General features: G+C 43.4%; 1 protein-coding gene across 1 annotated transcript; it reads right to left on the minus strand.

Annotated features, from left to right (window-relative positions):
• Positions 1-9,667: 9,667 nt before the first annotated feature.
• On the minus strand, positions 9,668-17,265 carry TMEM18 (transmembrane protein 18). Its single transcript, XM_081189276.1, has 5 exons — positions 16,880-17,265; positions 15,675-15,795; positions 14,702-14,756; positions 12,217-12,310; positions 9,668-9,783 (listed from the first exon to the last, which is right to left on the minus strand). The coding sequence occupies exons 1-5, from the start codon at positions 16,919-16,921 to the stop codon at positions 9,688-9,690; spliced, it is 408 nt and encodes a 135-aa protein (XP_081045402.1). The 5' UTR covers positions 16,922-17,265; the 3' UTR covers positions 9,668-9,687.
• Positions 17,266-27,911: the final 10,646 nt, after the last annotated feature.

A 27,911-nucleotide genomic window follows, 5' to 3' on the forward strand; every position in this document is an offset into this window, starting at 1 on the left:
CTGCTAACTCAGAAATAGTACCTTGGGTTAAGAACTTTGCTTCAGGATGAGAACAGAAATCGTGCTCCGGTGGTGCGGCAGCAGCAGGAGGTCCCATTAGCTAAAGTGGTCTTCATGTTAAGAACAGTTTCAGGTTAAGAACAGACCTCCGGAACGAATTAAGTACTTAACCCGAGCTACCTCTGTATTCAGTATTATTGCTGTCTTTGTTGCTGTTGAGGATAAAATCATTTCTGAATGCTCAAGCAGCACTGTGGATCTTAAATAGGAAGAGGGAGCTGCCAGTGGATCATATGACATAATGTAGGTGGTTACTTCTGTTTTATGTTCCATTATTAATTTCCAAAAAGATTGCTATTCCCCCTAAAATATGCCGTAGGGTTCCGATGTCTCCATAAATTATAGATTATCTCTGCATAAATTTTGCTTGGTGTCTATCATGTCCAATGCCATCTAAATAGTATTATGCACTGTTCCCTTGAAATGCATACCTAGTGTGGCTTGGGAGACATTCTTCCAAATCCAACTCAAATTGTCCTATGGAATTATTCTCCCAAGACACCCCCCCCCCCAGTTTTGCTGATTATTGGGAGTTCAATAAACAGTACTATTTCTCCCTTAAATACTTATATTCAGTGGTTCTCCTGCTGAATGACATTTCAGCTCTTTTATTCGTTTTAAGACATCTTCCTCGTCTTTCTCTATGTCATCTCCACTTTCTCCTAATAGGAAGCTGCCAGTTCAGACCACGTTGCTCAGTATTGTTTGCATGGAGACTGGCAGCAGTCTTCCACAGTTTCAGGTAGGAACCTTTTCCTGACATACCTGAAGATTCCCAAGAATTGGACCTGCATGCAGAACACGTTCCCTATCACTGAGCTATGACGCTTCCTGAAACTCACATTCCTCCTCTTCAATCTTCAGGTCTTTTTAAACCTCATATCTTGTGCATTCCTTCTGATCATTCATAGTATCATGGAATTGCAGAGTTGGAAGAGACCATAAGGGTCATCTTGTCTATCTGCTGGCAATGCAGGAATCTCTTACCCAATGTGGGGCTCGAATCCATGGTCCAACTTGTTTCTCCGCTACCTTTTTTTAAAGACATTACTGAAGACTTACATTTTTACCCATGGTTCTCAGTCACTATCCTTCTTGTTTATCATGACTGACATCTGACACGTCTCCCCTCTTCCTTTCTGTACCTCTTGCAGTGCTAAACAATGAAGAACGATAAACGATGGGATTGCGCCAACAGAAAATGAGAACTGTATTGAAAAGCATTTGTAGACGACATTGCAGAGGAAATGGATATTAGCTAAAATTCTTTGCGAAAGAGATGGAGGTATGTTGGCATTCAGCGTGTTGTACGTGTAGCTAGCACATTCCTTGAAAGGTGGGCTCAGCTAATCAACCCCAGATGCAAAATAAATATCAAATACCTTTCACAGACTTTATTATAAGTGTGTCCTATTAGAGTGTGGGAACAATATTTGTGGCGGGGGAGGAGGGCACACAAAAACTCTAAGCCACCAAGGGTTTCACTGTGGTTCCCCAGGAAAATAAAGCTGTCAATAAGTGAAAGAACAATAAAAGCATGACAAATGGATTATTAACAGCTCCACTTTAACATGTGTAAGTGATTAAAAGGCTCAGTATTATACAGATCTGAGCTCTTCTTTCTAAATGTACAAATGCAATTGACGTTAAGCATGGCGATTTTGAGATTACTCTCATGCGAGCATCCATGTCCACTTTGACATTCCACTATTTTTTGCAATTCAGATAATAACTTCCTTACGTATTTATTGAATACAGCCTTGGAAGAAGTGAGCCTGAAGCATAATGGAGTCCCCACAGTGCACCCGCAGTCTCAGAGCTGGGTTCTACGATTTGTTCCTCACAAAGATTTGAAATGTGTAGGTGGTACTCAAAGTCACATCTTCATCATTTCTCTCCTCCCCAGCCCATACTCTGCTCTGAGCTCTGTAGCAATAGAGGAAAGTCAACTTACAATGTGATGGTGCTATGCCAGGCTTCCTCAACCTCGGCCCTCCTACAACTCCCATGATCCCTAGCTAGCAGGACCAGTGGTCAGGGATGATGGGAACTGTAGTCTCAAAACATCTGGAGGGCTGAGGAGGAAGCCTGTGCTATGCCAAATATGTGTGTGCTTAGATCAATTGTTATAAAATGGTATCCCAGAGAACTCTGAAAGGTCCTCCGGCCCATGGCTCAAGGAGGAGTTTCGTAATTGCTTCCTGCAAAGGCAGCTTGCCCATTGTTAACGAGTCGCAGCGAGAGTTAGGTGTGGTAAAAGGCACGTTGTCAATTCACACAGGACTTGTTGTTGTTGTTTAGTCGTTTAGTCGTGTCTGACTCTTCATGACCCCATGGACCAGAGCACGCCAGGCACTCCTGTCTTCCACTGCCTTCCGCAGTTTGGTCAAACTCATGCTGGTAGCTTCGAGAACACTGTCCAACCATCTTGTCCTCTGTTGTCCCCTTCTCCTTGTGCCCTCCGTCTTTCCCAACATCAGGGTCTTTTCCAGGGAGTCTTCTCTTCTCATGAGGTGGCCAAAGTAATGGAGCCTCGGCTTCAGGATCTGTCCTTCCAGTGAGCACTCAGGGCTGATTTCCTTCAGAATGGATAGGTTTGATCTTCTTGCAGTCCATGGGACTCTCAAGAGTCTCCTGCAGCACCATAATTCAAAAGCATCAATTCTTCAGTGATCAGCCTTCTTTATGGTCCATCTCTCAGTTCCATACATCACTACTGGGAAAACCTCACACAGGACTAGCCAGTGCCATATTGTAAAATAGAGCACATCCTAAGTTGTTCCCTAGTATTGTTATCAACTGTGTACTTAATTAGGTAAAATTTCATCATCGCAGAGAGCAAGACAAATAACGTAGGGTTGTGTGTGTTTTTGTCAGAAGCTGAATTGCAGCAGAATGGAAACAAAGGCAAGTCAGAATGGAAAGGGATGCCTTCCTACGAGGGTGGATCACTGAAGGAGGAAGGACGAAAGAGAGGACGATCATGCAAGAGGATTATAAACATGGCTAGTGTGTTTGTAGGAGGGAGGAGAGATGGATAGGCTGTCCTCAATTCTCCCCTATGATAAGCACGTTTCTAAGGTCAAAGAGCAGACGTCAAAAGTAGCTCTAAGCCTTGTCCTGTGGCACAAGAGAAGTTAGAAAACACTAAAGATTTGTGATTTTGTGGAGCTCACCACAATGTTGTTCAGATATAAATGCCACAAAGAGAGACATATATATGTATGACTTCTTACAGTTATCATTGCTGCCCATGTGATAATAAATGATTGTATTTGCCTTCTAAAACTGTGCCTTGTGAAGGGGAAGGTGGTTAGTTCTCTTCCCATATCTGCATCTTCTTTACAGCATTAAACTTGTTCATCAGTTACCAGTTACTATACTACATCTTAATTCATCTGTAGCTTTGCTTTTTGCTTTTCTGTTTAAGTGGGCTACTGTGTCTTGTTGAAGGGCAGAGCTCCAACTCATTAAATTTTTTTCTCGTTTTCCTCATATTCAAATTTCTGCCTGCTATATTACAACAAAATAACAACAAACAAACATATGGTCACGTAAAGCATACTCAATAAACACATGAAACGTAACTGGCTGTGTTCTTAAAGAAGGTATACTATTCATAGTATCAAATTGTAAATTTCAACTGAAGTAACTCATAAAATTCAACAAACGAACAATGATGGTTTGGACTTTATGAACAGACAGGGAGAATAGACACCATTACACGGATGGACCTTATGCATGAACTGACTATAGAATGATCTGATCCACTGGGTCTTCTGCTTTGTTAGTTTGTTGAATTTTATCAGTTACTTCTGTTGAAATTTACAATTTGATATTAAGAATAGTATACCTTATTTATGCTATATTACAACTGCAGCTGTGGCCACGAGGTGGCATGCTTGTCTTTCTGTTGCCTTCATAGGCTATTTCCTTGTTGGGTTTTATTCTCACAGTGTAGTTTTTTTGGTTTTGGTTTTTTTAAGTGTTCATTTCCCATAACAGCTTGAGGAAGCTGCTTCTGATTGTCACTCTAACTCTCTCATGAATTCCAGAAATCTGTATTAGGGCATTAGGCCAACCAAAATATCACAACAAGACAGTGTGTGATGTTGCAAGTTGTCCAGAACATTTAATCAGGGTAAGTGACAAATAAAATGGGGAGTCATGGAGGTCTGCATCTGGGCTACTGGGAATGGCTAACTCCTCATTCTATCAAAAAGGGGCACTGGGTTTGATTTAGACCAGGCATAGGCAAACTTGGCCCTCCAGATGTTTTGGGACTACAACTCCCATCATCCCTAGCTAACAGGACCAGTGGTCAGGGATGATGGGAGTTGTAGTCTCAAAACATTTGGAGGGCCAAGTTTGCCTCTGCCTGATTTAGACTAAGTTGGTTGAACTTGCGTCCCATTGAAATAAATGTGAAAAGTTTGCCATGACTTAATACCCATTGATTATAATGGGAAGTACATGCAGCCAGTTTAGGTTTAGTGTGATAAAGGTGGAGTGGACTTATGGAGGCAAGAGCAGGAAAGTCGACTGATGTTTATTCTCTAAATATTTGGTGTCAGGGGAAAAGGGGGACCCAGGTGTCTACTTGTGGCCCATGGGTTGCCCAGATGTGCATTACAACAAAGTAAGTCAGTATTATTTCCCCTACCAATACTGCATACTCCTACCCCATCCCCCAAATACAACAACTCTGAGCGGTACTCTCAGAGGGAACTCGTGGAAGTGTAGCTCTCTGAAGAGAACAGCAATCTCCTCACAACTCTCAGCCCCTTAACAAACTACAATTCCTAGGATTCTTTGGGAGGAGCTATGGCTGCTTAAAGTGCTATGGTACTACTCTAAATATATAGTACAGATGATGCCTGGATTGTCTCCAATGCTTTCGGCCCTGCTCCTGACGTGCGCAGATGGTCTTAGACGTTCAGTCACTAGATGGTGGAGTAGGACTGAGAAAACAATTAATTAATTATTGTTTATCTCATTACGGAGTATGTGGAAGGACAATAATCAGACCCAACAATTAATGATAACCTGATGAAACTTCTACTTTTGTTCCCTCAGACACCTCCTCCTATCTTAGAAAGGAGGTTAATAATCTAAATACTCAAAAGATACATTAATTTATAGATTGAAGATTAGGATAAACAAAGAGGGGAGGGATTTGCTGAACTAACAAACTGAACTGGAATACAGAAAAGGGAGGCGTGAGGAGGTCCGGGAAATAAGCAAATGAAAGATAAGTTATTGAAAGATTGAATTGTTTTTAACTATTTTTATTTTGTATTTTTCTTTTTTTTCTATCTTTTGTAATACTTTGAAAACTTTAATAAATATTTTTTAAAAAACAAAACAAAAGATACATTAATTTATATTTCCATGTGATTGCATTTAAGTATTTAAACACGGAAATCTTCTGGTAAAGGCGGTAAGAGGGGAAAACGGGAAAGCCCGTTTTTTGAGAAAGTTTGTGACACAGCAGCACCTAGTGGTTCGTTTGGCAAATTATACTACAACGATGATTCTAATCTTGCTCACAAATGCTCATTTCTCTTTATGACTCAGGCTTAAATGAGTGGTAACCAGCAAGAAATGGAAACATTTGTATACGGTAATTTGTGTTTACTCTTCACTTGGGCTTTCAAGCCATTCTGCTGCACTTGGTCTCAGAACACTTGGTGACAGATGTAAAAGAAAAGTAAAGTGGGATGTTTTCTGTAGTATTCAGCAGTGCACAGAGCGTATAGCCCTTTGGGTCTTCCTTTTCCCTCTCAACCCTGTGACATAGGTTAGAGACTTAAATCCCTAAACTAACCAATGCAAATCCCTTGTGCTCACCAATGTACATGCATAGAAGTCCTCTACATACAGGTAAGGTAAAGAACCGCTGGAAGGTTAATTCCAGTCAAAGGCGATTATGTGGTGCAGTGCTTATCTCGCTTCAGGCCGAGGGAGCCGGCGTTTGTCCACAGACAGCTTTCCGGATCATGTGGCCAGCATGACTAAACCGTTTCTGGCACAACGGAACACCGTGATGGAAACCATAGCGCACGGAAATGCCATTTACCTTCCTGCCACACTAGTACCTATTTATCTACTTGCACTGGTGTGCTTTTGAACTGCTAGGTTGGCAGGAGCTGGGACTGAGCAACGAGAGCTCACCCAGTCTCCGGGATTCGAACCGCTGACCTTCTGATCGGCAAGCCCAAGAGGCTCAGTGGTTTAGACCACAGTGCCATCTGCATCCTCTACATGCAGTGGGATCTCAGCTGTTAGGAGGCCCCTTTGCATGAAGGCGTTCCATCTACACACAAATACTGTGTAGAGTTCATGGGTGTCCCCAGGAACATTCCCACGACAGGTAGTGGGCTAAAAATAAAACACCAAAGGAGGGACGCAGGCTAGTTTGTCTCATTCGCAAAAGTGCCTGTACATTTTGCCTTTTATCTTAGGTTCTACAAATAGGAACAGGTCGGGGCTGTTCTGTTTGCAGAATGGTAGTTCTGGTTTCAGGCCATTTTGTTCAAAATTATCAGATAGAGGAATGGCCTAAGTTCACCCTTTTTTTCCTCAGGTACACTGCAGAATTAAGGAGGGAACACTTTCGTCCCAAACAGCAGTAAAAACTGTTAGGAGAAAGGACGCTTAAGTATGCACAAAGCTTACTTCCCCCGCCCCCCCTTCCTGCGGGGAAAGTTATTTTAACAACAAACCAGGTATTTTTTCCCAAGTTTATAGTGCAATCAATCTAGGTTTGTCAGCATAGTTTTGTTGGTCTTATCACTTCATAAATCATTCCACCACTTCATAAATCTAGTCCTGTTATGAGCATAATAGCGTACCTTGACAGTAATCCCTGAAAGGAATCACACCTTTAGAAAAAAGCACACCATGAAAATAAATTGTCCTACTTCTTGTTTTTAAAGCAGTACATGAATTGTGTTTATGTATGTATATGGGAGAGAGGGAGGGAGGAAAGAGCAGGTCAAAGCTATTTTACTATCAGTTTTTAAACATTTTCCGTAATATTTGGCTCACTTATAGCAAACTGATAAAGAAACCTCTACTATCACAAAGGAACATTTCAATTGCTATGATATTAACTATATCATAAGTTATATTGATATGACAGCAGTTTAATTTCTTACATGGCTTAAAGCACAGCTTTATATATTAAACATTACATGCTCTGAACGAAGGTATTTTTTTTTAATCCGCTCCACGAGCTGGCACTATTTAGGTTTCTAAATATTTCTCAGGTTCCCTCAGTTTTAATGTCATGAGGAAATGATCCCACCAGGTAAAACTGCCTTCAAGATGCTTTTGGTATTACACATGCAAAGTATTAACAGTGAGTGTCATTTACCTTTTTAAGAGCTTGAGCTGCTAATTGAAAAAATTCCCTTTTGCCCCAGATTCCAAGGGGTGGTTGTTGGGTTTGGTCAAAAGGGTCCCTGCCAATCTCTGCCTGTACCACTTCATTTGCATGGAATTGGGTGGGTAGGTTGACAAACAGAACAATCCTATGCATGTTTCTCTTGGAAGCAATATTTTTGCCAGCTTTACCTGATTCACAAACGACGACCATACCTGAACAGCCTTGCCAGTACCATCCCTGCACAGGTGACCAAATGATTGGATGACTGCCTTTGACTGCATCCAATGGCCTTTCCCCTTCAATTTACTGCCGAAATTGTGGCAGATGCGCCCACACTGATGGTGCATAAATGGCATTTTGCGCACCTGAACACTGCTTTATTTACCCCAGATCTTTGCTGGCAATAAATACCAATGTTCTTCATCTATTTGCCTCAGATTTACTATTTTTTCTTATTATACTGAAGGTGTTAAGCTTATTGCAATTTTCACATTGCACTTTTTAAATGAAAAGTGGTATTAAAATATTTTAAATAAATGAAGTTAAGTCTCATTGGGCAACATCCAGTGTTGCACAGAATTTCTATTGACCGCTTTTAATGAAAGGGCCAGCCCGGTGCTGCTTTTAATGTAATGATTTATATGTATTTAACAGTTCTTATATATGTATATAATTTTAATTCTTTTAATGTTTTAAACAATTCCCCCCCCCCTAGGTTTTTAGCGATTTGTCTTGAGTCCCCTCAGGAAAAATGGTGGGATATAAATCAATATATCACCATCACCACCACACAATGAGACTTTTCCTTCTTCTGCTTCTGCAGCCACCCCTTTCTGCTCTGGAAAGTCCAACAATTTCCCAAAACTGGTGTTGGGGGTATGCTGGGAGCTGCAGGAGGAGGGTGAAATCTGTCTACTACTGGTCAGACATTGTTGGATTTCAGCAACTTGGGTTCAGTGAAACCCATCCCTTGGTAAATTGCATAAGATTTCAACTTTACACTGCATTCCTGTACATGTCTACTCACAGGTAACAGAAACCAGAAGGGTTTCTGTAAGAGCATACAGAATTGCAGCCTAGATGTATTTACAAGTGTCTTAATAGCTCCTTTTTATAACAAACAAACAACTCAATGAACACCTAAAATAAAATAAAAGGTTTAATGTAAAAACAGTAAACTTACATTTCATGGCATATACAGCAATATACAGTATTAATTTACAACTCAGATGTACAAATATTTTAAAATACTACAGGCTCATAACAAGGTCGTTTGCCTAGGACAGACATGTTCAACCGGTCGACCGCGATCGACAGGTAGATCTTTGGGGTGCTCCAGGTCAATTGCGGAATTAAAATCAGTGATCGCCTGTGTGCTCCCGATAGATCGCTCTGCCCCCTGCACTATGTTTCATTGCAGCCGCTGTCGCGAAAGCTTGTACAGTGGTACCTCAGGTTAAGGACTTAATTTGTTCCAGAGGTCCGTTCTTAATCTGAAACTGTTCTTAACCTGAAGACCACTTTAGCTAATGGGGCCTCCTGCTGCTGCTGTGCCGCCAGAGCCCGATTTCTGTTCTCATCCTGCATCAAAGTTCTTAACCTGAAGCACTATTTCTGGGTTAGCGGAGTCTGTAACCTGAAGCGTATGTAACCCGAGGCACCACTGTATTCACTGCGTCGTTGGCTGAGTGTTTTATGGAGGGCTGATGGCATACTACTGTGTGAGCCTTTTTATATAATTCTCCCCCCAAAATAGCCGGACAACTCAGGGCACCCCCCCCCAAAAAAGCTCAACAACTCTTGGCAATGATAATGGGTAGATCACAGTCTCTAGAGAGCTGGACATGCCTGGCCTAGGGCAGCATCCAATTGTGCCCATTCATCCACAGAACTGACTTCCTTCCCCTCCACAGCTGTGTCACACCCACATCCACACCCACACACCTGAAGGTTGGGGAACCTTCAGAGCAGATTTGGGGGTAACACAGAGGGCTGCAAGGGAAAAGGAAGAAAGGTGAAGTCCTGCTCCACTCACACAGTATTGGGATATAATTCACAGCGGACAACAATTTAAGTTAAAAGAATCATTTAAGAGAAAGACCCCCCCCAAAAAAAAACACACAAAAAAACCCCACTGTAAAACTTGTGAAAGAAAAGGGCATAAAAGCTCAAATCTTTCAACCTCACATTGTTAAGAATGATGGCATCCCACATACATTTACAGGAGAAACCATTATTTATTGACTTTTCTTATTTTCTCTTCTTGCTTTCCTTTTTAGCTGCGCCGTCTTCAGTTCTGTCATTACATTCACTGTTTTATAAACCCAAGCGATCTGAAAAGCAAAACAAATAATTATGTAGGTGAGTGAAGTAGCGGTCCTTTTGTATACAACAGGCAACTATTCTTCAAGGGCTGGTCCTTCTGTAGACAAAATGGCACCACTCAGGTACAAGAGGGAGGTATAATGTCACTTGGGGGGGGGGACCCCTGAAATTTGTAAAAAAAAACCCAAGCCTTCAGAAGAAAAGGTCTAAGAGGTGGCGAAAATCCAAGCACCCCAATGGGGACTGAACATGTTCAATGGGCAATGAATGCTGACTGTCTGCTAGAAAGGGAATCTGGAAAAATCAGGAAGAGCGACGAAATAAACATGCCCAGCTGGCAGTCTTAGGCAGGAACAATGTTTTACTTCATATCATCATCACCATCATCATTTAATTTTTGTAACCTGCCCATCTGACTGTTGCCCCAGACACCCTGGCGGCCTTCCAACAGGGTATACAACAACAACAAAACAGAACATCCCACATTAAAAGCACCCCAAAATAATAATAATAATAATAATAATTTCACTTATTATTTATCACTTATTTTTGTTGTTGTTATTATTGATGTGTTAATAGCCTTCTATGTCTAAGAGTCAAAAGGTGATGTACAATAAAAATAGCAAACAACAGTTAACACCCCTCCCCAATATATATCATCCTTCCTTATATCAAGGGCACTACAGATAAAATTAGCAAAATCCTCCATAAACACAATATCAAAACAGCCTTTTGCACCAACCAAAAAATAGCCAATATCCTCAGAAACCCCAAAGATAAAATCCAGTTAGAAAACCAAGGGGTCTATGAAATACCCTGCAAAGTCTGCCCAGCCACGTACATTGGACAAACAAACAGACGAATAAATGCACGTATCGCAGAACACAAGAATGCCGTCAAAAAAGAAGAAAAAACTTCCTCTCTTTACCAACACATGAAAGAAACAGGACACGAAATTAATTTTGCAGATTCCAAATTGCTCTTTAACATGGAACATCACCACAAGAGAATAATCATGGAAGCCATCGAGATAGAGAAACACCCTCACAACATGAACAAGCGTGACGACACGTCCCGCCTGCCAGACATCTGGAAATTAGCCCTCCCCACAAAAACCGACACCAGAACCAGAGGCACACAGAACGCCATCTCCAATCAACCACACCAGACCCAAACCCAGACCCTCTCCACAGATAAATTACAGACACCATCCAGTAGCCAAACCATAGTGGCACCTCCGGATGCTGCACCCCCCTGCAATCCCTACACAGATCTGGCTGGCACAGGGCACAAAACCACAGCTCGCCCCTATACACGAAGCCAAGCCAGAGCACAACTAAGTGCAGTACAGCCATCTTCTCAGAAAAACTCTTCACAAGCTCAAGAGGTCAAGACACGAAAGCTTTAGCAACTAATCCACACCTAATGACCCTCCTAAATGGTACTCAGAATATCACTCAAGAAATCTCTCAAGATATCCCTCAAGTAATTAATGAACAAAAGAAGAAAAGGCACACTAACCTGGGAACTTCCTCTCTGCCCAGAACGTTGGAGGCTATACACCACACCCCCTCAACAGTATTTATAGGAACTCAAACACTGAGATCCTGCTCTGTTCCAGTAACAAGAAGCCGAAAGCACCAGCCTGAAGATGACGAGTGAGACCTCGTCGAAACGTCGCCTAGACACCCCAACTCTTACACGGGAAGACACCCGAAGACAACAAAACCTGCATTCCTGTACCCGTGAAAATCTACGAAAGCATATATATATATATATATATATATATACACACACACACACACACACATTAATCAAAAACAATACAAAACAGACAACCATGGCAGAGGCCCATTCATCCAACTGGAAAGGCTTTTTTGGAACAAAAATGCCTTCAGTTATTTCCAAAAGGTGCAGGTAGTGGATGCCTGTCATATATTGACATAAATGCTATTCCACAGAACAGGGGCACCCACACTGAAGGCCCTGCTCCGAGGTCTTGTGCAGTGGGCTTCTGAAAACGTTGGAACTTGTGGGAGCCAGAGTGACCTGCCGGTCACATCAGGGACATACTGCAAAGTTCAGGGCTGCCTGTGGATTCTTACAGCACCATCCATAAGGAACTGAGATGTTTGGGGAACCCCAGAAGGTTCCAGTTGTTGTTGTTGTTTAAAAAAAACGTAAGAAAAAAACCCTTAAGTGAAAGTGAGGACCCACAAAACAGCCCTGTGAGGACAGAGCATGCTCCGTGGGCATGGAATGCTTCGACTGAGGTGGGGCTGGGGAGGGAGAGAGATAATAATCTGTCCTGGAAAAGGGCATAGCTGGCTCCCTGGACCCAAGTATTCCACACAGCAGCATTCTGTTGCAGGCCCCACTTGTACATCTGAGCGCACACATTTGTAAGGCAAAAGAAAGAAAGAAAAAGCAGCAGCTCTTACCACAATAACGATAGCATTCAGCAGCAACGGTGCTGAGAACACTATGGAAATGAACATTCCTCTTGAATCAAAGTATTGGTGCTTCGAGAACAATCTGCAAAGGAAAACAAAACAGATGTTAGTAAAAACCGACACAATTCTACACGCGTGATTATTTCATACGGATGATCTAGTATAGTCGCTACAAATATAAATTAAAGGTTACCGAGAAACAAAAACATGGCACTTTTGCTCTCCCAATGGCTCGCTGAGGACACAACGGGGGCAAGAAATTCTGCTCCTTTGCCTTTCACCAGCACTTGGTAGGCAGCAAACGTTTAACTAGCCTCCATCTACACTTAAGTCGTCTCCCAGCCTGGTTCACTGCCCACAACTTCTCAGTAAGCAAAGGTGAAATGTGAGTTCCTGCAGTGTTGAAGAGAACCTTCAGGAGCCATTTTGTCAACAAACCTCCTCCCCTCCCCTCTTAAGACATTCACCTTGTACACTCAGTGTTTCTCAAACTTGGGTATCCAGCTATTTTTTGGACTACAATTCCCATCATCCCTAGCTAGCAAGACCAGTGGTCAGGGATGATGGGAATTGTAGTCCAAAAACAGCTGGAGACCCAACTGCTTCTAGAGCTTCATTTTAGATACCCAAGGTGTGAAATCTTTATTTCCCAAGTAAGTAAAGGACACCAGATTATTGCCACTCGCATGTTGCTGCCCCAGAGTTTGACTCGACTCAGCCATGATAGTTAATGTATATCTGGAAGCATATTTGCAACACTCCTAGAATCATAGAGTTGGAAGAGACCACAAGGGCCATCGAGTCCAACCCCCTGCCAAGCAGGAAACACCATCAGAGCACTCCTGACATATGGTTGTCAAGCCTCTGCTTAAAGACCTCCAAAGAAGGAGACTCCACCACACTCCTTGGCAGCAAATTCCACTGTCGAACAGCTCTTACTGTCAGGAAGTTCTTCCTAATGTTTAGGTGGAATCTTCTTTCTTGTAGTTTGGATCCATTGCTCCGTGTCCGCTTCTCTGGAGCAGCAGAAAACAACCTTTCTCCCTCCTCTATGTGACATCCTTTTATATATTTGAACATGGCTATCATATCTCCCCTTAACCTCCTCTTCTCCAGGCTAAACATGCCCAGCTCCCTTAGCCGTTGTCCCTTAGCCGTTGTCCTGCTGTCCAGTGTTGGCATTTTCTATCAGGAGGTGCAGTTATGTAAACCACTGCAATGCACATAATAATTGGATGTGTCTAGTTTATCTTTTTGTCTATTGCTTCTGCCTATGTCACAAAACTTGCTTTAAAAAGGGGGGAGGCTATATGTGTAAACTGTTAACATTTTGTAACATAATCTGGATGACTTCTGTTTGGGGTAAGAAAATGTATAGGGTGCTAAATGTAAAGGGCATAAGCACTCAGACGTCCCACTGATTTGCATGGCAGTGAGCTAGGCATGTCTCAGACTCTCCCACTGTCATCAATGGGATTCTTAGCCAGCAATCCTATGAATATATTCTTGGAAGAAGGCTGCTAAGAATTTACAGCTCCCACCTGCCTCAGTTGGCTGGGCCTGGTCAGAGATGTAGTTCAACACATTTGGAGGGCAAATTCAAAATATCTCAACAGTAGTAGTAGTAGTAAAGGTAAAGGGACCCCTGAACAATAGGTCCAGTCGTGACCGACTCTGGCGTTGCGGCGCTTACCTCGCTTTATTGGCCAAGGGAGCTGGCGTCCAGCTTCCGGGTCATGTGGCCAGAATGACTAATCCACTTCTGGCAAACCAGAGCAGTGCAGGGAAATGCCATTTACCTTCCCGGAGGAGCGGTACCTATTTATCTACTTGCACTTTGACGTGTTTTCGAACTGCTAGGTGGGCAGGAGCAGGGACCGAGCAACGGGAGCTCACCCCATCGTGGGGATTCGAACCACTGAGAGCCAGTGTGGTGTAGTGGTTAAGAGCGGTAGTCTCGTAATCTGGGGAGCTGGGTTCGCGTCTCCGCTCCTCCACATGCAGCTGCTGGGTGACCTTGGGCCAGTCACACTTCTTTGAAGTCTCTCAGCCCCACTCACCTCACAGGGTGTTTGTTGTGGGGGAGGAAGGGAAAGGAGAATGTTAGCCGCTTTGAGACTCCTTAAAGGGAGTGAAAGGCGGGATATCAAATCCAAACTCCTCCTCCTCCTCCACTGACCTTCTGATCAGCAAGTCCTAGGCTCTGTGGTTTAACCCACAGCGCCACCCGCGTCCCTTAGTAGTAGCAGTAGTAGTAGTAGTAATAATAATAATAATTTTATCATTTATATCCTGCCCATCTGGCTAGGTTTCCCCAGCCACTCTGGGTGGCTTACAGCATATATAAAACATAGAAAAACATCAGACATAAAAAACTTCTTGATTAACCTGTGGGAAACGGAAGATGACAACAATTTCGGCATGATAAAAGGTATTTAAAATAAACGTAGGTGCAGAAAGTTCATGTAATTACCTCCAGTTTGCAGCCGCAATTTCATTGATATATTCTGCACAGAATACCAGGGTCACTACAACCAAGAAGACAAATTAGAATTCTGAACCTTTCAAGAATCTGAGTGTGGGAATGTATGAGATATGAGAAACCACGATGAGAACATCTTTCCTAAATGTAATCTGCAAGACTGTGAAGAGTCTATAGCAGGGGGTCAGCAACCTTTTTCAGCCGTGGGCTGGCCCACCGTCCGTCAGACCATGTGGTGGGCCGGACTATGTATTTATTGGGGGGGGGGGAATGAACGAATTCCTATGCCCCACAAATAACACAGAGATGCAATTTAAATAAAAACACATATTCTACTCATAGAATGTTTCCATAGTCAATTCCAAATTTAACTGGCGTACCCAGGTAAGGGATGGATGAGGAACCTGTGGCATTCCAGGCATTGCTAGACTTCAAATCCTGTCACACCTGAACATGGGCCATGCTGACTCAAGCTAGGGTAAATTTCAATATCTAAATTTTCTATTTATATAGGCATTTATATCTATTGCCACAGCAAAAAGTAAGCGCTTACAACCATAAACGTTCAATTATTACAAAATGAAGATTCAACAAAAACACAGGGATGCCAAGCTATGAATATAAACTTTAAAATTCTAGCATCTTACACTAAAGTGGGGTCATTTTCTCAACATGCTAATAGTAAAGGGTATGAGAAGAAAGGACCTAATGCTAATGAAAAATATGCTTTTAGATAGTTTCGCTAATACTTTGTGCACATTGGAATAGATACCCGAATATGTCATATCCCAATTTGAAAGTGGTCAACACTAACATACATTGTGCAGAAATGCATACTATACAGTTTAGTAAGATTACAGAGATAGGCAGAGAATGAAAATGACTGCATCAATTCCTTTAAAACATACCCAGATGTTAACTTCAGAGCAACAATATCATAAAAAATACTTCATTCAATACTCACTGATTGAAAGGAAGTGCCCTATTTGCAGGCGGTAGTGCTGAAATGAGAGGTAAGTGAGGAAGACGTAAGCTATGTGGAAAAATACAAGTCCTAGGAGCCATGGTTCAGTCCAATCTGTGTCCTATGAGCAAATCAGAAAAAAAAAATCTATTAGAATTCTGTCATCAAATGCAGACAACAGATCAATCACCCTTTCAGGGGGATGGAAAACCTACATTGCCCCTCATAAACAGATGAACTTCAGCAAAGGTGCAACAATCTCTTTTGAGAATATATTCAACAAGAAACCGTGTACGCCTGTAAATGAGAAGGGGACTCAAACCAATCTGCAAGAAATGTTACAGTGGTACCTCTGGTTGCGAACGGGATCCATTCCAGAGGCCCATTCGCAACATGAAAAGCCCGCAACCTGAAGCGCCGTATCTGCGCAGCACGATTTGGTGCTTGTGCGCATGCGCAAAGCGCGATCTAGCGGTTCTTCGCATGTGTGAGCAGCGAAACCCGGAAGTAACCCTTTCTGGTACTTCCGGGTCGCCGCGGGACGCAACCCGAAAAAACATAACATGAAGCAAACATAACATGAGTTATGACTGTATTTGGTTTGGAGCAGCAGCTCAAATGACAGCTATTGGAGGACTACAATTCCCATCATCCTTAGCTAGTTGGGCCTGTGGCTAGGCATGATGGGAGCTGCAGTCGAACAACAGCTGGGAGACTCAAGTTTGAGAAACACTGAACATTATTTCATTTAGTAAATAACCCAGAGAAACAACCACTACTGCTTTTGTAGTTGCAACTCCTATTCTAAACACAAGCATGCTTTTGGAAAAGTTACACGGATCATTTTTCTCCAACGGAGGCTATGTTGGAGCTGCGGGAGGCGCACAATATATCCCCAAGCACGCCAGCGGGTTGGAAGGCGGAGAAATATATTGCTGCAAAGACGGACGCGCCTTCTCCATTGCAAGCAGCTTGTTCCGCCAGAAAACAGACGCGGCAAGAGAAAGAGAAAGCAAAGGAGAAGAGACCCCGGCCTGCTTCTCCTGCTCTGAGCAATAGTTAAAACTGCGCGCGATGCCTCTCCCTTCTTCCCCAGGGTGCAATAACGCCATGCCACCACCCCGACCAAAATGGAGAGGGGAAAAAGAAAAGAAAAAGACGCACACAGAGGGCGCGGGCGTCTCTGGCACGGCTAGAGGAATTACCGTCAGGATCCTGGAGACTCCAACGTGCCTCGGAAGCTCCATGGTCCGGGAGAGGAGCAGGGAGGAAGGAAGGGCGGAAAACACCCGCCCGCCTCTCCGCTTGAAGTCAGGCGACACGGCACCCTTCCGGATTCAGCGCCAATTCCGCCATGCGCGATGCGTAACGGTGCGTAAATGTTGGGAGGATGGAGACGCCTTCTCTTCCCTTCTCCCTGTGGCGCGCAGCAAACGCTTCCGTGGCGCGCGCTGCGCAGCAATTAGAACTGCGTCCAATTAGAATCCGGAAGGATGTGCATTAAAGTTCCATTTGCGGGGGAGGAGAGAAACTCCCTCTTGTCCTCACGAGAATCCGCTTGGAGGCGTGGACAGGAGGAAAAAAATGTTTCCTTGTTCCCCTCCCCTTCAATGGGCGGGATCTTCGCAGCTCTCTCGCGATGCTCTTTTTGGGGGGAGGGGCGGGGACTTTGGAAGCCGTATATAAGGCTGCGAGGGGTTGGAATATTAGCATCATAGCATTGCTAGAGTGGGAGGAGGTTTCGTGGGTCATGTAGTCCAAACCTCATGCAATGTAGGACTTTCAGCTAGATCATACGTGACACATACGCGTGTGGGTTGGGGACTTAGTGAGCTGGAAGGAGCCGCGCTGGTCCGGTCGCTGCGCTGTTTAGAAGTTTTTTCTTTCTTGGTCAGACCCCCGCCCCCTGCTTTTAGCGACATATTTATGTATATAAATATTTATATATTTATATTTATATTTATATATTAAATATTTTATATTTATATATTAAATATTTATGTATATATTTATGTATATTTATTTATGTATTTATGTATATAAATACGGTAAATATGTTTTATGTAGGTTTTTTTAATCTAGAGTTGAAATAATAAAGTCAAGCAAATTCACAACAGTTGGGTTTTCATTGAAGGACACTTAGCACTGCAGCTTTAATAATAATAATAATAATAATAATAATAATAATAATAATAATAATATTTATACCCCGCCCATCTGGCTGGGCTTCCCCAGCCACTCTGGGTGGCTCCCAACAGAACATGAAAAACAGAACAAAACTTCAAACATTAAAAACTTCCCCAAACAAGTTTATTGTTTTGTTATTACTTAGGGTGTTTGTATAGTAATAGGGCTACTTAAAATCTCTTTTAGGTAAAGGTAAAGGGACCCCTGACCATTAGGTCCAGTCGTGACCGACTCGGGTTGCAGCGCTCATCTCGCTTTATTGGCCAAGGGAGCCGGTGTACAGCTTCCGGGTCATGTGGCCAGTATGACTAAGCCGCTTCTGGCGAACCAGAGCAGCACACGGAAACGCCGTTTACCTTCCCCCGGATGTTATTTTTGGTCTGATTAACATGATTTTTGGTAGTTAACTAGGTCCCTCTTTCTAGGAAGTTTAGAACCCAAAATAATGGAGAACACAATGGAGAAAAGGAAGGATATACGCATGTACCATTAAATATTTTGGTTACAATTTCATTAACCTTTGAGATGGAAGATTAAGAATTTAAGATTTCAAATGATTGCCTTTTCTTTCTTTTAAAGTTCAGATAAGTGCTTTTGTATTGTTGTGTCGTTTAGACATCTCAGTGTTGTCTTATCATTGCTTTTTTGAGGCGCAGAGGAGGTTGAAAGTAAATGATAAGGAAAATAATGCAATTTGTTAGTTGTGAATACATAATTACTGTACCCCATCTTTTAGAAATTATATTAGACACCTCCACTGGTTTTAATTCCCTACAGCGCTGAAGTGTGCCCAGGGAGACATCTTGCAAAATTTGTACAGTGGTACCTTGGTTCTCGAATTTAATCTATTCCAGGAGTCTGTTCGACTCCTAAAACTGTTCGAAAACCAAGGTGCGGCTTCTGATTGACTGCAGGAGCTTCCTGCACTCAATTGGAAGCCATGGAAGCTGTGTTGGACGTTCGGCTTCTGAAAAACACTTGCAAACCGGAACACTCACTTCCGGGTTTGCGGCATTTGGGAGCCGATTTGTTCAGGGGCCAAGCCGTTTGACTACCAAGGTACCACAGTATTTGTTTGCCTTTAACTCCCTGCAGTTGTCATATCAATTCTTCTTTCTGGGCATAACAGTGAAAAAAAATTATAATATCTCTGTCCTGAGACCTATTTCCCAGTGGGCTTGCTTTAGGTCAGTTTTAGAGAGCTCAAAATCAGGAAGAAGGGAAGGGATCCAATTAATAATGAACACTTTTCAAATCCTTATCTTCTACTGCCTCTTCCATGCCCTTCACTCTCAGGTTAACTCTTTGTGATATGTTGTCCTGGTATTCTAGTTTAAGATGAAGAGATGATTATGGTGTTTTTATTTAGTGAATTTGTCAGTTTCTTTATCTTGCCCATGACAACCCAAAACAACTTACACAAACAGACAGAAATATAGATACATAGTTAACTATATAAGGTACATAGTTTCCTGAGCATATCCAAGTTTTTAAATTTGTTCTTCGTGTTTAACTTCCACTGCTGAGTTAGCAGTTTTAGCTGCTTCATCTACTGTGGGGGTTGATGCTGCAATCTTTCCTTCCAAACTTTTCTTATCAAACACTCTCTAAGCTGTGTTATACGTTGCTGAAAATGTTTCATAAACTGCTTAGCAGTCAGAGAGGCTCACTTCCCTTATCAAATCTTCTGGATGATTTCAAAGGAAACATAGCCATTTTAGAACGACAAGCCTGATCTTTCTCGTAGACATCCGATAATCGTTCTGACCTTGAAATAGTTCCTTAGCAACTTGGTACAGGTCTAGGAAGCATTCTCCTCAACTTCCGAAACTTTGTGTTTCACTGTTTTACATCAAAATTTAGCCTTTTTATTTCCCGTCAGCGTCCTAGCTGCGGGATTACATTGCCAGCTGGCATTCCAGCCAGCCACTAAATTTGTGAAGTGGTCAGATGATAGTGCCAGGGAATATTGAAGGGCCATAGGCATGGGTAGGCACAGAAGGAATAAATAAAAGAGTCTGTGTGCACTAGGTTTTGAATACAGTTGGAAAGCCAAACCTCTGTAGCAGCTCACACCAACTTTTTTTTTTTTTACAGTGGGGGAAATTAAAAGTAGAGGGAGGACAACTGGATGTAAATTGAATTATGCATCCACGTTAAAGAATAAAGACAGAAAATGGAAGGAATGGGGATTCAAATTAGCTGTTGTGTCCATTTATATTGTATAAAGGGGAGGGGAAATAATTCAATAAAATGTTAATAAGGAAAAACTGACATCTCCTGTAATATAATTGCACCTGTCCCAGGTGGTGACAGGAAATGAAGAGCACCCTGGAATTTTATAAGCATCTCCTTCTGCTGTCTGAGGAAGATACAGCTATTATTCTGATTTGACATGTGTCAAAATATTCCCCTCGTCGCGTTCACGCCAGTTAATACACCTCGGATGACAAGCTACCTTCAGCCCACAGTGCAGAAGTGAGAAACAGCAAGTGAGCATCAGGTCGACTTTTTAATGGTTTGAAGGTGAAACCAATGTGCTCTTGTTAACTAAAAAAAGAAGAATAATTAATGGACATGTTATGGACTTTTGCTGTATAATTTATATCTTGCATTTCTAGATTTGGCATTTGGCTTTACAAGTAGTTTCCTCCCACATCGGACTAACAGCAGTGAAAGAGCTCAAGTTTGGTGCTATTTGCATGACCACTCCCTTCTACCCAGGAGCTCTAGTTGGTGTACATGGTTTTTTCGCCCATTTTTATTTTCAGAATAACCTTCTGAGGAAGATTAGACTGAGAGTTGGTGGCCCAGTCAGCTATGTTTTCCAAGTGTCTATACGTAAATGTGAAGCTGAGTCACCTCGGTCTTAGTCTAACCAGTATGGTATTTCACACTAGTTTTCTCAGTGGTGTTTAAAATCCTACCTCTCGTTAAGTCCAAAGTTTAAAGAGATGAAAAGCTATGGTAGTCTTCTTGGCTCCCACAGCCCTTCGTAAAGCACAAGAGGAAAATGCACAATATTTTGTTTGGATGAAATTAGACCCTACATTTTCAATCTCAAAAGAAACACTCAAGGCAGTTTTCACCCTTAATCAAATATAAAAACACTGCAGAACTGACTGTTAAGCAAATAGGAGTAAAATGGAGGGTGGAAGACGGCAGAGAATAAGCTAATAAAATATATAACTCTAAAAATGTCAACAGACAGAAAAAGCCTCTACAGAGAGGAAAAGCCTAAATCTCAACCAGAAGTGATCTGACCATGACAAAGGATAGATGTCAATATCCCCCACTTTCAGACCATCCTCTTCCTGCCTAGTTGAGAAAAACATGGTCCAAAGTGTGGCCTGCCACATGTGTTGGGCTGGTGATATGTTGGGAGAGCCCCATGGTTGTCATGGCAGCCATGAAGTCCTGAGCTAATCGCCTCAGCATGGGCATTGACACCCCCCCAAACCAGTGCTACCTTTCTAGAAAGAGAGGTGCTGGAACTCACCATGAACACCTCCCTTGTACTCTAATAATAGCAATGGCACCTACTTGAGAGGTGCTGGAACTGAGTGCTGGCAAGTTCTGGCTGAAAAAAAGCCTTGCCCAAAATTAGCAGCCTTGGAGTCCTCAAGACCACCTACGAGACCAGCGCTGTCAGATCAGGCAGGGAGACTGCTGGGCAGTGAGGCGGGCACTAAACCAGCGAAGACCCTAATCTGTCTTGATTACCTAATGCCATGAACAAACACTCTAGATCCCCACTCAACTGGACAGGGAGACTGGAGACAGAGATGGAATTTCTATAGACCACAGCAAACCCCCTCCCTGACCCTCATCACCTAAACCCTCTTCTACAGTGTCTAATGGTTGTAACTGGTGAAACATCTAGCCCCAGTTTATTTAGAAGAACTGCAGTTTCTTGTTTAGCTGTCGCTATTATGACCTCGCATCACAATCAAGTGGAATGGGAATCCCCATCTATTTTGATAACTCCTCCTTGTTATTTAAAAGGTAAAGGTAAAGGACCCTTGACAGTTAAGTCCAGTCGCAGACAACTCTGGGGTTGCGGCGCTCATATTGCTTTACAGGCCGAGGGAGCCGGCGTTTGTCCGCAGACAGTTTTTCCAGGTCATGTGGCCAGCATGACAAAGCCGCTTCTGGCACAATGGAACACAGAAACCAGAGCAGCACACAGAAGCGCCGTTTACCTTCCCCCCGGAGCATTACCTATCTATCTACTTGCACTGGTGTGCTTTTGAACTGCTAGGTTGGCAGGAGCTGGGACTGAGCAACGGGAGCTCACCCTGTCGCGGGGATTCAAACCGCCGACCTTCTGATCGGCAAGCCCAAGAGGCTCAGTGGTTTAGACCACAGCGCCACCTGTGTCCCTTTCCTTGTTACTTAAGGGTGCCCTATTTCAAAGTCAATAGTATCATTTCATATGCATTGCCAAATAGAATCACATCAAATGCATTTTTTAAATAGTAAGAAAGCAAGTTGAAAAAAGGCAAACTACTTAATGGGGTGTGGCAGACAACAGTTCCGCTTGCAACTGGGACAGGGAGGTGGCAGGCACATATATCAAGTGGGTTCTTTTCCAAATTGTAACGTACGTTTTTGTGTGACTGTTCTCAAAGATTCTGACATAGCTTACAAGGGTGGGGGGATGAATCTAGGAAGCATTTCTGTTAGCTGCACATCTTCCTGAGAGTGTTCTTTTATCTTCGGGCGACATCTCATTTGCAGACTTTGAAATGATTTACATTTCCAGAAGTTATGAGAGATATTACAACCTAACAACTGGACTCCCTGTACAAAACAATTACTGCCAGGGGGAAAAATAAATGTGAGCAAATGGTTTGAAGGCTAATGGAGGCAGATGGGAAACTGTCCAACTTAGAGATAATATTAGGGACATGCAACTTAATTATGTCTAAAGAGAATGCCTCTTTTAAAGCCGTACGAGATGTTGAAATTATGAATGCATTAGCACAAACTTTGCTGCATTTTAAAAGACTGGGAACCATCAAAAACTGTAATTGCCTTAAATGCTAATAATCCCTTGTTCTTAAAAGTGTCTTTAAATTTCATGTCCTTTCCCTGATTGTACAGCTAAATTCTTTGTCCGCCACAGTAGTGGAAAATGTGGAAGGAACTGAGATCAAGCAGAAAAGCTTTCTCTGGAGGAATGGTGGAAGGAAATTTCAACTAATTCCTCCTGCAAACATTCCATGTTACCCCCCTTCCCCCCATTCTGTAAGGTCCCTGAACTATTTGGAACAGCTTTGCAAGTGGGAAGAGGAATAGACGAAATCACCCTCCCTGCTTCTTCCAGTGGCAACAGGTGAGACACCTGTACCTGCTGGAATGCCTGCCTGCCTGCTAGCTGCAGTCCTGTCTATTAAAAAGGAATGGGCTGGATCCTGTTTGGCTGACTGCCAATGCAATCTGGAAGAAAGTGGGGAAAGGGCTGGTGACCAAGTTTGAGTTAAAAATACCAAGTCAAATTAAAATATATGTAGCAACAGATGTCCTTTTCGTTATGTGCTTTTGTCCACTAATACTGTTGAAATATGGAAGACTTAAAGGCGTTGTTCTGTTCTTATCATCATGCTTTCAGTGATTTTTGTACAATTGGTGGCCCTTGGCTAATTAATAAAGATTTAGTATTACATTGGGAGCATCCTGTGGGCAGAACTCATGGGAGCTCTGGATCCAGCCCTCAGTGCAGTTGTAGCAGTTTGCAATATTGGGGGGAGGGGGAGGGAATCATTAACATTGGAGGGGTGTGATGGGGAACCTCAGATTGAATCCAGACCTTCAGACTTCTCTATCTGGCCTGCAGGTCACCAGCTCTACTCTGTACCCTCCTGAATTGTTGTTGTTGCTGCTGCGTGGCTATGACTCTGTTCCTTGAACTCTGATAATGCCTCTTAGGGGCTCAGATCGTCGAGAGAGAGGAGTGTGTGGACCAGCTAGGAAAATTCACATTAGTTGCTTTTCCTACTCTGGCCCTGAGCACATGAGGCTCCCAGATGTTTGTCCCAAAGGAAACGAGGCCTTTGGGCTTAGGAAGGTTAAGAAATATTCCACTGTTTGAAACTCAACAGCCGCCTGCTTCTGTCTGAGAGTGGAGACGAACCAATTGATTTTATAGACTTGGGAATCTAATTCTTTATGCAGAGGATGCTTCTGGGTTCCAATTACCCTATATGAGATGTAAATTTATTCGGCATCTTAAAAGGAACCAGTCCATTTCGTCTTGATCTCTCAATGGCTAATGGTGGTTACTTGCTGCCCTGGATTGCGGTTTAATGGATCGAAGGAGTGGGCAGAAATCAGGTCCACGCGCAGCAATGTGTGTTTCATTTCATTTGCTGTTGTTCCAGTAGCATTTGGTCTCAGCGGTTAATAACATTGTTATCACTGCGAGACCAGGTGGGTCCCTTCACATGCACCGTAGTCCCGGGAGCATCGAAATCTGAAAAGCAAAATCCTATGCGAATACACCTATCTGTTCCTTGGCACTGCAAGCTTATCCCTCGAAACCTGCTCTGCATTTCAGCAGAGAAGCAAGAGACGCTCCGTGGAGAAGCAAAAATGCTGAGACTGCACACAAGTGTTGCTCTGTGCCGCTGAAGAGGCTCTGCAAATTGCAGGTGTGTCACCCCGATCATTACAGCATTAGCAAGTCAGATTGAAATACCTGTTGAGCCTTAACAGTTTGGGGAATTTCCAGAACTAAACGACTGAAGCGGACCGGGGGGAGAATAGAAAGAGGTGTAGATTAGCAAAACTGCACGAATAATGAATTTAATAAAGGTTTCCTATGTTGCCAGCTTATGAATCATAAGTGCTACCAAGCATGCTTTGCAGGGAAACAGGGAAAGCAATTATTTCATTACATCCTTTATAATGCAAATGAATCATACATCTATTGCACAAATATATATATATATATATATATATATATATATATATATATATATATATGCAAAGCAGGAGTCCTGAACAAAATAAGTGGTCTCTTTCTCCTTAGCAGAATTAATTTCCCTTTATTTCTGAAGAAGGGAATAAATGCTAGATAGCAAACTGTTTACAAGAAAACTATTCCCCTATTGATCTTCCCCCTTGTTCCTTGTTCCATTTTGTAAATATCAAATTCAGAGAGCTAATGACCCCAAACATCAAGGAATAACTAGCCACTCTTGAAGAGACCTCTATTAAGAGAGGAAGTAATAAGCAGTGAAAAAGTAGGGCATGAAGAAAGATTCCCCCCCTCTTTAAGTATTGGAGAACAAAATGGGTATTTTACAGTACAGGCCTATGTATGCCTACTGACCAATAGGGGCTGAAAAATCTGCTAATTTTTGATGTCTCAGTTTCTTCTCTTTTTCCCAATCTTAAATCCAGTTCTACACCATTCCACAGCAATTTGCATTAAAAAAACAACAACACCAAAAATCATCTGATCCACCATTTTAATGAAAATTTCTCCTAATACATTTTAGCACACAGTTTTGGCTAATATACACCACTTCTTTTTTGGAAAGGCATTGTCCCTAATATAATGCAGATTTGTATGTTATTTCCTCTACTAACATGCACTTTTGTGCATGCTCAGTTGGAGGAATGCATTGCAAAATCCAGCAAAATGCGATTTTTGAAGAATAGCTGTGTTTCGCTTTGCATATTGGCCGGAAGTGTGGATTAGGTAGTTTCTCTAACCCTACTCAGAAATGAAGCCCACTGACTAATGTGGCTGCTTCCTTCGAATGGGTGGTTTGGATGACAGTCCTGACTTTCAGTCCACCCAACCTCCCCAAATGTGCTTTGCAATCTGGACTCCAATTTCAGGATAATTATTTTATGAATAAGCTGAACATAGAACGCAAAGCAAAATATTAAACTTTCCTTTTCAAAGGAAGGTTTGTTTATGAAAATCCTTTCCAGCTGTGAGGGTTTGATTAGCTGCTTGTGCGTGAAAACGTGCTCCCTCAGAGTTTGTGCGCCCCCACAAACCTCCGTGTGTGACGGAGCTCCTCAGACATGTCTGCTCTAGTCACTAGTAGAGTCCGACAGTGGCTGTCTGCGGAAGCGTTTCCAGCAAAGAAGTTCCTTAACGGAAACGCGTCTCCTGGACTCACGGCGTGACAGTTTCCTGCGAGGTATGGGTCTCCCTATGGGAGACTCCGATACCTCCCCACTGTTCTCGCTGGAAGCCTCCCTGAGCCCTCCCTCCTGCTCGCATTCCCTCAGAGACCCACTCCTCCCCCTGCTGGTCCCTGCTTCAGCAGTTGAGTCTCTTTCATCCTGCCTGAGTCCCTCCACCACCTGATGCTCTGATGGCAGTTCCCTGACATCCACCTCCCCTCCAGGGCCCCCCTCACCCCCTCCCAATTCCTCCCCCCTGGGAGGTGAAGGGCTAAAACCCCGAAACGAATCTTCCTCATCTTCTGACGTCTCGAACAATTCTCTCCATCGATCGTCGTCCTGGCCAGCTGAATCCTCCTCCTCTTCAGAATCTGGGAACCCCTCCAACTCCTCTTCCTCGTCGGTGGTGGCAAAGTATTCCCTTCGGAACCTCGCTACAGGCTGAGGTTTACGTGGGAACCTCTGATGAAAAGTCTCTATTAAAACCTCGTCATTGACATCCTCTGCCCTAACCCAGGTGTTTTCCGACTCCGGTTCCCCTTCCCACATTACCAAATACTCTACTTGATCTCCCTTCCACCTGGAATCGAGGATCTCCGCTACATGGTAGCTGTGTTCCTTCTCCTCCATTGCTGGTCCCCTAGTGACCCTCCCCTCACTGTCTCCTCTATACGGTGACAGCAACGACCTGTGAAAAACTGGGTGCAGCTTCATGTGGTTCGGTAACCGGAGCCTGAAAGCCACTGGATTGACCTGCTGTATGAGTTCAAACGGACCCAGCCTTTTGGGTCTTAATTTCTTACAACCTCCTTTGAATGGCAACCCTTGGGTTGACAGCCACACCTGGTCCCCCACCCTGATGCTTTCACCTTCCCTTCTGTTTTTGTCTGCTTGCCTCTTATATTCCTCCTTAGCCCTGTTTAAGTTGAGTTGGAGCTGGCGATGGATCGCTTCCATTTCTTCCACGAACTGTTCTGCAGCTGGAACGCTCCAGTTCTCCCCCTCCCCCCCTGGGAAGGCTCTGGGATGGCACCCGTGATTAGCCAAAAAGGGGCTCATCCCCGTGGACACGTTCTCTGCATTGTTGTAGGCAAATTCTGCCAACGCCAGCTTCTCCACCCAATCATTCTCTCTGTCATTAACATAACACCTCAAATATTGTTGGAGAACCCCATTTGCTCTTTCCGCCTGCCCGTTGGTTTCAGGATGACGGGCCGTCGAGAAATTAACCTCTACATGCAGTAAGCTCATGAGCTTCCTCCAGAACCTGGAAGTAAATTGTTTCCCTCGGTCTGAAACCACCCTCAAGGGGGCGCCATGCAACCTAAACACATTCTCTACAAACAATTTGGCGGTTTCTTCTGCTGTAACCGCATGTGAGCAGGCTATGAAGTGGGCCATTTTAGTTAACAGGTCTACTACAACCATGATGGCTGTTTTCCCTCTAGACCTTGGCAGATCAGTCATGAAATCTATTGCCACTGCTTCCCACGGTCTCTCAGGTGTGGGCAGTGGTTCTAATAAACCAGCCGGCGCCTGCCTCTCCCCCTTGGCTCTTTGGCATTGTTCACACCCTCTCACATACTCCCGCACATCTTCCCTGACCTTGGGCCACCAAAATTCCCTGGTAACCAGCCACATGGTTTTGTGTTGCCCAAAGTGCCCTGCTGTGGGGCTATCGTGCAGCTGCTTGAGTACTTTCTCCCTCAATTCCCCTTCAGGTATATATAACGCTCCCTTATAATACAATGCCCCATTTCTCTCCTCAAAACCACCGGGTTTGTCTTCCTCCCCTCTGAGATCCCTGAGTTTCCCCTGGGCGTATGCATCCTGCACCGTACCCTCTACCAATTCCCTTTGCCCCACCAAAGTCGCCCCACACACCCAGCAGTCCTCTGGAAT

This window comes from Podarcis bocagei (genome assembly GCF_964188305.1).
Source record: "Podarcis bocagei genome assembly, chromosome: 3".
NCBI classification, from domain to species: Eukaryota; Metazoa; Chordata; class Lepidosauria; order Squamata; family Lacertidae; genus Podarcis; species Podarcis bocagei.

What these genes read in the sequence shown, in the direction of transcription:
- TMEM18 (XM_081189276.1), bottom strand. Translation starts at nt 16,921, where the DNA reads ATGGAGCTTCCGAGGCACGTTGGAGTCTCCAGGATCCTGACG. An exon ending in GAGTCTCCAGGATCCTGACG is followed by an intron (nt 15,796 to 16,879) that starts GTAATTCCTCTA and finishes ATTTGCTCATAG; the next exon opens with GACACAGATTGGACTGAACC. An exon ending in ATTGCGGCTGCAAACTGGAG is followed by an intron (nt 12,311 to 14,701) that starts GTAATTACATGA and finishes TTTCCTTTGCAG; the next exon opens with ATTGTTCTCGAAGCACCAAT.